An 11,113-nucleotide genomic window follows, 5' to 3' on the forward strand; every position below is an offset into this window, starting at 1 on the left:
AACTCCTCCTTGGAACACGTTCATGGTTCTAAAATTAAATAAACCCCAAAATTTTGCTTTAAATTTTCAATCATGCAAGATGAAACATATCAAGAATAATATAAAGCAACCCAAGGTGCATCCCACACCAATTTTAACGTGAAAGTGCTCTCCCTTCAAGAGAAGTTTTACTTTTCTCTTTCTTACCTCATGGTGGGACCCACATGACAAGGTGGAAAGTAAAAAGAGCTAAGAGCCTTTTTGGTCTTGGGAGGGTTAGAACTTAAGACCAAGCACACATCCCTCCCATGCACACACAACAACCACTAGACCAGGCTCCACCCGCTGATATAATAGCGCAAACAATTATATTTATATACTTTTTCAAGTTTTTCGAAAATTAATAAAAAAAAAATCAATATTAATTTAATTTTCTTCCCTTCCTTAATATTTCTCAACAACGTTTCACATCACGATTACTATCTAATATCACAAAAATAAAATACTTAAAGTAAGTAATAATTTTATTTATACGGGTCTTACATTCTCCCCTACTCCAAAAATTTTCGTCCCCGAAAATTAAGGCTACTACTATGCGAACAATTGCGGGTATTCTTTTCTCATAAATTCTTCAAGCTCCCAAGTCATCTCTTGGGTTTTCTCATTCCACAACACCTTCACCGTGCGAATTTCCTTTCCCCTCAGATTCTTCGTTTGCGCCTCCAACACCCTGACTGGCCCAGCTTCGATTGTAAGATCTTCACGAACTTGTATATCATCAACCTCAAGCACATGTGTAGGATTTGGAATGTATCTCATACGCTACCGATCCAATCCGCCTAAGAATCTCATAAGGACCGAGAAACTTAGGAGACAACTTCCTCGCCTTGATAGCCCTACCCACACCTACCATCGGTGTCACACGCAGAAACACATGATCCCCTTCGTTGAACTCAAGCGGTCTTCTTCTTCGATCGGCGTACGACTTCTGCCTACTCTGTGTTGCTCTCATTCTTTCTTGAATCAACTTCACCTTTTCAGTAGTTTGTTGCAACAACTCAGGGCCTACCGATATTACTTCCCCATCTTGAAACCAACACAGAGGAGTTCGACACCTTCGCCCATACAAAGCTTCAAAAGGCGCTATACCAATGCTAGAATGATAGCTGTTGTTATATGTAAACTCCACTAAGGGTAGGATTTCACTCCAAACCCCAAGATGGTCCAACACACAAGCCCTCAACAAGTCCTCCAATGACTGAATAGTTCTTTCAGTTTGTCCATCTGTTTGAGGGTGATATGCTGAACTCATCCTCAATCGCGAACCCAAAGCATCTTGCAACTTCTGCCAGAACCTCGAGGTAAACCTTGGATCTCGATCCGATACAATGTTATCTGGTACACCATGCAATCTTACAATTTCTCATATGTATAACTTTGTTAACTTCTCCATTGACATCTTTTGATTGATGGATAAAAAGTGGGCACTTTTCGTCAACCGATCAACTATCACCCATATGGAGTCGTGACCCCTCGATGATCTAGGTAAGTGAGTTACAAAGTCCATCGAGATGCTGTCCCACTTCCACTAAGGAATATCAAGTTGCTGCAACATGCCACCCGGTCTTTGATGTTCAATCTTCGCCTTCTGACATACCAAACATGAAGCTACGAATTCTGCAACGTCTTTCTTCATTCCACTCCACCAGAATGATTCCTTTCGGTCCTTATACATCTTAGTCATTCTCGGATGAATACTGAGACTACTTTTATGCCCTTCCTCCAATATCAACCTTCGCAGCTCTGTTGTTGCCGGCACGCACACTCTTCCTCGAAACCGAAGAATACCATTCTGGCATAAAGCAAAGTCTTTGGCTTGATCAGTTCCTAACAACCCCACGATTCGTTGTAGCTCNAGATCAGTTTCTTGTTCTGACTTCACTTGCTCCAAGAAACTACTTGTAATTGTCAGATGACTACACCACATGTGATCCTTACCCAACTGAACACCGAGATTCATGTCCCTCAACTTCTCTATCAACTCTAACTCTTTGATCATCAGAGCTGACATCTGAACCCGCTTTCTACTTAAAGCATCCACCACGACATTCGCCTTCCCCGGATGATAAAGCAACTCAAAGTCGTAGTCCTTCAAATATTCCATCCACCTCCGCTGCCTCATGTTCAACTCTTTCTGATCAAACAGGTATTTCAGACTTTTATGGTCANTGAAAACCTGAAACTTNGCCCCATACAAATAATGACGCCAAGTCTTCAGAGCAAACACTACAGCTGCCAACTCAATGTCATGCGTCGGATAATTCCTCTCGTGTATCTTCAATTGTCGTGAAGCATAAGCCACTGGTCTTCTATTCTGCATTAATACACAACCCAAACCTTGATACGATGCATCGCAGTATACCTCAAAAGCCTTGTTTGTATCTAGAATAATTAGCACTGGAGCGGTGGTTAACCTTTGCTTCATATCTTTGAAACTTGCTTCGCACTGATCAGTCCAAACAAACGGTTGGTCCTTCCATGTCAATTGAGTCAGAGGACCCACTATCTTGGAGAAATCCTTTACAAATCTCCGATAATAACCTGCTAGTCCAACAAAACTTCTTACCTCAGTCACTAATGTAGGACGTTCCCACTTCAACACAACTTCAATCTTGGCTGGGTCGACTGATATTCCTTGAGCAGATATCACATGACCAAGGAATTGAACTTCACTCAACCAAAACTCACATTTCGATAGCTTACCATACAATTGGTGCTCCCTTAAAATCTNCAATGCTATCCGCAGATGTTCAGCATGTTCCTCTCGGTTCTTTGAGTAGATAAGAATATCGTCAATGAATACAACGACAAACTTATCCAAACAAGAACGAAANATACGATTCATGTAATCCATGAATATAGCTGGAGCATTCGTCACACCGAANGGCATTACAACATACTCGTAGTGCCCATAGCGTGAGCGAAACGCCGTCTTCTGCACATCATCTGGCTTGACAAGAATTTGATGATATCCTGACCGAAGGTCAATCTTTGAAAACACTCCAGCTCCTTTCAACTGGTCTAACAGATCATCAATTCTTGGTAATGGGTACCTGTTCTTGATAGTAACTTTATTAAGTTGTCGGTAATCCACACATAATCTTGAGCTTTCGTCTTTCTTTTTCACTAGTAACACCGGCGCACCCCAAGGAGACACACTTGGTCTAATGAATTTCTTCTTTAACAAATCTTCAATCTGCTTCTTCAATTCTGCTAACTCCGCTGGAGCCTACGATACGGAGCTACTGATATTGGCCCTGCACCTGGCATCAAATCTATTGCAAATTCCACTTCACGACTCGGCGGTAAACCTGGTACCTCCTCAGGAAAAACATCAGCATATTCCTCGACCACAGGTATTCCATTTATCTNCTCGTCTATGCTCTTCTTCTGCTCTTTCACTATCAACATAAAGCAAACAGCTCCATCCTTGAGATCTCGTACCACTTCCTTTGATGTTGACATTTCAATGCCTTCTGGTTTCTGGAAGACTACCCTCTAACGTCCGTAGTCAATCATCACATGGTTATCAACTAACCAATCCATCCCTAAGATCACGTCCAGACCTTCAAGCGGTAAGCACACCAAGTTGACTCAAGACTTGTGACCTGCCACCTCGATCGGACACCCAACGCAGACTGAACTAGTTGAAACTTGTCCGGACGTTGGAGTAGAGACAACAAGCTCGCACCCCAAGTCAAACATAGAGAGTCCAAGATTCTCCACACAAAACAATGATATAAACGAGTGCGTTGCACCCGAATCAAACAGGACATGCACATTTCTGCCAAACAAAGAACAAGTATCAAGTATCAGGTTACCTGACTTCTCGGCTTCTGCTCCCGACATGGCAAACACTCTGCCCGCAGCCTGCGGCTTTCCACCATTAGTTGACTTCTGAGGCGTTCCACCAAATGACTTCTTCTCAGGGCAATAAAGAGAGATATGCCCAGGCTTGTTACATGTGAAACACGTTCTAACCTCCTTCCTGACGTCACTCAGCTTTGGGCAATTTCTTCGGATGTGATTTCCGCCGCACTCAAAGCACTTCAACAAACCTGGCCTAGACTGCTGTGGCCTCTCATACGGTTTCTTGTGCTGCTTGCCCTTGGAAAAGTTGCCCTTCTAGTTCCTCATGACATGCCCAGACTCATCCAATCTCTCAGCTATCGTGGCCTGCTCCACTAACTCTGGAACGAGCCAGATACAATCCTTGCTCGAACCTCCTACACTTCAAATCCTCACTCATATTCTGAGTATAGAAACGAGCCAGATACTCGAATCTCTCTTTGTAGTCTTGCACGGACATACTTCCCTGCTGAAGAGCCAGAAACTGCGACTCTCGCTGCTGCTTAGCGCTAGCCGGAAAGTAATGCTCCAAGAATCTAGCTTTGAAATCTTCCCAAGTAGCAACTTCCCCTCGAGTATCCATACCTCTCCGCACCCCACGCCACCAATACTCAGCTTCCCCCACTAACATATATGTAGCAAACACTAACTTCTGCCCCTCAGTGCACTCGATCGCTTCAAAGATCTTCTCAAGGTTGCAAATCCAGTCATCCGCTTCATCTGGAGTTGCATTGCCATTGAACTTCGCAGGATTGTGACGCAAAAAGTCGTTCATACCCACTCTCGGCCTGGGTGCCTGCTCAGCCTATTGTGCTTGTTGTGCCTGTTGTGCTTGCAAAACCTGAGCAATTTGTGTCATTGCCTGTGCCAGCTCCGCAGTAACATCGATTGGAGTAGGATTCCTTTCCCGTGACATCCTTATCATTTATAACACAAAAGATAAGCAAAGAAAAATAACCACACAAGAAACATCAAAAACACGGAAACGCATTAGTCGAGCTCACTCCCCAAAAGCCCCAAAAGAATTTTTTCGAAAACCAGGCGTTACAAATGGTATCAAAGCCTAGCCTCTCCCAGTACGGTGTGGTTCGAGGACGAACCAGATGGAAGCTGGTGGGCATGTGACTCCCGGGCACTAACGAGGGGGGGGGGGGGGAGTGATCGTCGGTGCAAGAGGCATGGTGCAGGGGCACGGACAAGGAGCGGCTCCTGGCAGGCTTCTAGTGGAAGGGGTACATGGACGAATCGAACATACACCGGAATGAGAGGGATCCAGAGACTGTATAGGTATGGGACTATACGGTTGAAGGATAGCTTAAAGGAATTGATTTGGCTACTCATATCAACAAATGCATTTGCTTTTCGGTAGCCTAACTCATAAGAACTCCATGGTTAAGCGTGCTTAGCCTAGAGTAATTATGGGATGGGTGACCTTCCGGGAAGTTTTCTCAAAAAGTGTGTGAGTGAGGACAAAGCACACTGGAAAGCCTCGTGTTGATGTGTGGGGGCAGTCAACAGTTTCTGTAAGTTGCCGGGGCGTTACATAAAGCATACCCTTAACTCTCTTATTCACAAAGCTAAAGCAAAATCATGAGTCCAAACAAGTTTCTAAGTCAAAAAGGGTGCATTAAGTATCAAAATTAAGTATAAAAATAACGGTATTTCAACTGTTATCAAACGGTTATGTGTACTCAACTCTTTTATAGTTTAGAAATGTGCATGCCTTAATCCTCCTTTTTGACTCATTTATTTCTATCAACATAAGACCCTGAACGCAATAACCAAATTACTAGATTGTGAGTAAGACCACAAACGTGTCACACTAAGATCCAAGATACTAGATAGTAAAAACTATAGAATCCCATAAATAATGTTCATCAGGAGGACCTCCAAGCAAAACATCAACTCAATAATGAAGATACTGAGATACAACAGACAACTCAAAGCATTAGATCGAGCATAAAAGAAGATCGGTCTTCCTACGTTTGAGCCAAAAAATTAACTCAGCATATTCCCATATATAAGAGAAGAATTGAGTACTCACCACCCTAGGGAGTAGGGCAAGAAAACCCTGACTGCGAAGCCCGACCATCAAAGAACGCAACTCGAATACGAAGCTCGACCATAAAACCCAACCACCCGAGGACAAATCTTAGCCACAAAGCCTAACCACCAGAGAACACAACTTGACTGCGAAGCTTGACCATCAAAGAACCTCAGTCGCGAAGCTCGGCCACCTGAGAACATAGCTCGGTCACGATGCCCAGCCATTAGAGAACATAACTGAGTCGTGAAGCTCAACCATCAGAGAATAAAACCTGATTACATTACTCAACTACCAGAGAATGAAGCTCAAACATGGAGCCTGACCTGTAAAAGACACAATTCCTTCAACAAGGAAAATCCCAACGATATTCTTGAGTACAATAAAGTTCAACGAAGAACAAGGTTAACTAGATCTCAACTTTACAGTGTTTAAATGTGGGAATGACTTGGCAGTTTAATACCTAACTACAATAACAAATTATAATCCATCGTTGGAATACTCAAATTTAAGAAGGAACTGTGCAGGAGGTACTCCCAGTTTGAAGAAAGCCTGGCTATAAAGCAGAAAGTCAATTGATGCCACCTCAAAGACAAGCCTCAAGAGCAAATAAGCACAAGGACAAATGCCATTTGATAGGACACCCAAGGATGGCATAATGCCAAACGAGGTAAACAAAAAATTATTTTCTCGAAACCTTTACTTGGATGTTTTATGTTTAGTTATTTGCACCCTAATGATAACAATCCCGACCTAAGAGTAAGAAAGGATGAACATCCACTACCAAAAAGATCATTCCACGAACTAGGCACCCTAATCCCTCAAACGAGGCACCTAAGTCCACAAAGATGACAACATTTAAAGTCCACAAAGATGACAACAATTAAAGTTCACAGAAATGGAAACAATTAAAGCCCATGGAGATGACAACATTTAAAGTCCATGAAAATGGCAATAGTTAAGGTTCATAGAGATGGCGACAATAGATGGCCATGCGACTGTGCACATAGCATCCAAAAAGATCTAAGATAAAAGATTGTAATGTAAGACATATATATGGGTGGCAAAGCAACATATCTAAAGAATAAAGTTCAACTACCCAACCAAATTAGTAAAGTGCCCAACTACTCCGAAGGAAGGACCTAACCCAAACAAATTGACAAAGAATAGTTAATTCCCATAAAAAGAAAAACTGGGACAACCCAACACTACAATATCCCAACTCAAAAATTCAAGCAGTCGGGGAAAATAATAGCTCGACCAAAGAATACAAGCAAGAAGAATCAGCCACATCATTACCGAGTGTGAGATCAACTCGACACCCTGAGGGAAGAAGACCACAAACAACGTCCTAGCACCGAACTCAAACTAGTGACTTAGTGTTGAAATACAACAAAACCAATAATAAGGCAATAAGTCAACATGACATTTCAAAATGAGTACAACAAAAGGGCTACAATAAGTACAACAAAAGCTCGAATTCCCAAGAGTTGAGTACTTGACTATAAAATGGAAAGTTGATCAAAAGAACCTCGAGACAAGTCTCGTGAATAGAAAACAACCCAACATCAAACTCGGTAGTACCAAATTACCAAGGAATTTTGCCTAACCACAACTTAACAGCTCTAGTACAAGAGTGTACCATAACTTGGTGCAAAGATATCATGGATAGAGGTAACTCAAATTGAGTTAAAGAATCAGAGAAGCATCATTACAAGAGAAGCCTAACAATCCCGAATGACACAATTTAAACAGATTTAAACATTGAACCTCCAACACGACCTGAATAAAAGGAATGGGCTACCCCTAGTCGAAGAATAGCTCGGAGAAGACTCAAGGGGTAGGCAAGGAGGGTGAGAAGCAAAACCCAACAAAGACTCAGTCTTTTCCAGTGTAGTAAAAACAAAATGATGAAATTAGAAGTTGAATCAAGTAGGCAAACATTAAGTCAACAACGCCAAAGTAACCATCTGCCTAAAGTCGACTGCAACAAAGCTCACCTAGATAAAGTGGCATTAAGCAAAGACTGCTTAAAATCGACAACACAAGTCAAAAATACCACACCTAAGCAATGACTTAAAGAGCTCAATCGAATGACTATCATGGAGCTCAGCCAAATAGCCAACCTGGCTGAAGAGCTTAGCTGGATTTTCCATTAAAAACCATGGCCATACAATCTTCACATTAAAGAGATCGATCCATAACCATCAAGGAGCTCGGTCGAATGGCCAACCCATTTGAAGAGCTCAACTGGATTATCCATTAAGGATCTCGACCAAATAACATTCACATCAAAGAGATCATTCGCATGGCCATGAATGAGCACGACTGAATGAACAACCTATTTGAAGAGCCCGACTGATTAACCATTAAGGAGGTCGACTTGGCCAAACAACCTTCACATCAAAGAGCTTGATTGCATGACCATGAAGGAGCTCAGCTAAATTAGCCATTAAGGAGCTTGGTTGAGTGGCCAACCTACCCGTTAAGCTTGATTGAATTATCATTAGGAGAGCTTGACCCTGAGGCTAGATTACTTAAAGCTTGGTTGGATTAGCCATTGAAGAGCTAGACCCCGAGGCCATATCACTTTAAGCTTGGCTAGATTAGCCATTTAAGAGCTCTACCTCGAGGCCATATCACTTTACGCTCGGTTGGATTAGCCATCGAGAGTGCTCGACCCCGAGGCCATATTACTTAAAGCTTGACTGGATTAGTGATGAATGCATATTTATACCCACATTTTAGATTTATTTTCAAAATTTTAGTGGAATAATTGTGCTTAAATAATTGATTTGATTTATGATGATTGGCTTTATCGGGTTTGGGAATTAAAGAGGCTTAAAATGTGATTTTTAGTTGCATAAATTATTTTGGATAGTCTAATGTTTGTTGATGTAGCTGGAATTAAAGTTTGAATTGCAATTTTTGAAAAGGAGAGAAAGTGTTAAAGTGTAAATAGAGGAAATTTTTGGACTTCTTTGTAATTTTGGAAAATTAACAAGGCATAAATGGAATTTAAGAGACAATTCAGATGATATTTCAAAGATAATTAATTAAATATAGAAATATAAATAGAAAAGATCTTTTGAATATTTTTATAATTATCTAAATCTTTTAATTATTTGTGAGATATAAGATAAAAGATCTTATCAAGAGAATATTCTAAGTCCAAGCCCTATATAAAGAGACATAGGGGAGGAAAAAATCATAACTCATTAATTCTCTCAGACTCCTCCATTTCAAGCAATTATCCATCACTCCTCTCAATTATCCACCCTATCTATTTTCTTGAGTACTACTCGGCGATACTGAAGTTTTCTTGAAAAATACTATTAATTTGATACCTTCAACGACAACGTATCAATTAGCCATTGAAGAACTTGACCTTGAGGATGACTTTAAGCCCGACTGAATTAGCCATTAAAGAGTTGGACCCTGAGGTGATATCACTTTAGGCTTAGTTGGATTAGCCATTGAAGGGCTTGGCCTCGAGGTCATATCACTTTAAGCTCGACTCGATTAGCCCTTGAGAGAGCTCGACCCTGTGACTAGATTACTTAAAGCTTGGTTGGATTAGTCATTGTGAGAGCTCACCCCCAAGGCCATATTACATAGTACTTGGCTGGATTAACCACTTAAAAGAACACGACCTTGAGGTTAATCCACCTACAAAACATGGCCGAATGGCCCTAACTACATTATGAACTTGGTCAAGTGGCCAATTACACGAAGATTTGATATGACCGCTGATGGATGTCGCGGCTCATACAAATTTGATTGCATATTAGGAATGCAGTATAGCTAAGGAATGACCCCTAGGTCATCTCTCAAGGACCAACTGCGGTTCAGAATCAGGTCTAACACGAAGTGGGGGGAGGGTTTTGAAAGTATTTTTGCGAAGAAAATTAAATTAAATAAAAACTAGAAATTAAATGCAACCAAACATAATTAGAACTATTAAAATGTAACGCTTAAACTAACAAGTAAAATGCATGCTGTGGGAATAAAACCAATGACTGAAAACCAAAATAAACAAATTCTCTTCTTCCAATTGTGACTGGCCGAGCTCTCCCAAAATTAAATTATGAACCTCCAATTTCAATAAGCTTGCTTCAAGTCGTGACGATACGCTGGAATCAAAATCATTTATAGCAAAAAGAGTTGGAATATATTCTAAATTAAACATGCCTTTGGAGCTCTCCATCCAAGTAGAAATTAACGTGTTGCTCCTCAATCACCGTGCACCAATTTTTTTATACAAGAAAAGGAATTGAATGCATCACCCTATGCCGTGACACACTTCAATGCACCAAGGAAAGTAAAAGTGCCTCTAGGTGCTTGCTATATAATAGATAATATGAAATGTGTTGATTAAAATCAAATCCCGAGGCCTTGCACCTTCCAGCAGTCGTGACAGTGTCCAACTTCTCCCATCTAATCTAATCCATCCTAAGAGAAAAGTAAATAAATTGATGACCACCCAAACTCCTGGCACGTCCCATCCTACTCCATCTAACCTAATTCTAATTTCAATTCAATAAAAGAAAAGGAAAGAAAGTAAAATACTAGCACCATCATTCACGGAAACATTTTTAATAAAAAGAAAATAACATTTGAACAAATTGCTAAACCAAAAGTAACGTGTTGCATCTGAAAGAAATAGCCACTGGGTGTGACCCGAGTAAATAAAATTAACACCTATTTCTAATTTGAAGCAAAGACAACTAAAGGAATTAAAATGTGCTCCAGTCGTTCAACCATAATCCATCAACTTAAAAATCATCTTTGAAGAGCAAGCTCTGTAAAAATATGCTCCCAGCCCTCCAAACAAATAATTCTGCCGAGAGTGAGAGCCTAGCACCAAGCACCGTCCCAGCTTTCTAAATTACTCCAGGAAAAAAAATGCTAAGTTAATCTAATGCCAAGTGCTGGTCGCAACACCACTTCACCAAATATATAGCACCGGTTAATTAAAGGAAAGGAAAATAAGCTTCTAGAATTCTATTCCATCAACAACAACGCTTCTTCCTAAATTGAAAAATGAAAATCAATGTAACAATAGCTGAGCAAAACGTGTGCACACTAATGCTGGAATCAAGATGAAATAAAGAAAACCATGCTAAAATGAAATGCAGCAGCGTGTTTCTTTCCAAGTCATCCCATGTCTAAAAACATTGA

At 40.8% G+C, this 11,113-nt stretch overlaps 1 protein-coding gene across 1 annotated transcript; it reads right to left on the reverse strand.

Moving 5' to 3' along the window:
* Positions 1-3,633: 3,633 nt before the first annotated feature.
* LOC106763451 lies at positions 3,634-4,663 on the reverse strand. Its single transcript, XM_014647641.1, has 2 exons — positions 4,229-4,663; positions 3,634-4,146 (listed from the first exon to the last, which is right to left on the reverse strand). The coding sequence occupies exons 1-2, from the start codon at positions 4,661-4,663 to the stop codon at positions 3,634-3,636; spliced, it is 948 nt and encodes a 315-aa protein (XP_014503127.1).
* Positions 4,664-11,113: the final 6,450 nt, after the last annotated feature.

Source organism: Vigna radiata, chromosome 6 (assembly GCF_000741045.1).
Source record: "Vigna radiata var. radiata cultivar VC1973A chromosome 6, Vradiata_ver6, whole genome shotgun sequence".
Lineage (NCBI taxonomy): Eukaryota > Viridiplantae > Streptophyta > Magnoliopsida > Fabales > Fabaceae > Vigna > Vigna radiata.

Coding starts and splice junctions, on each gene's coding strand:
- LOC106763451 (XM_014647641.1), bottom strand. CDS start 4,663: ATGAACGACTTTTTGCGTCACAATCCTGCGAAGTTCAATGGCAATGCA. Junction 4,147..4,228: donor TGTATCTGGCTCGTTCCAGA/GTTAGTGGAGCA, acceptor AACTTTTCCAAG/GGCAAGCAGCACAAGAAACC.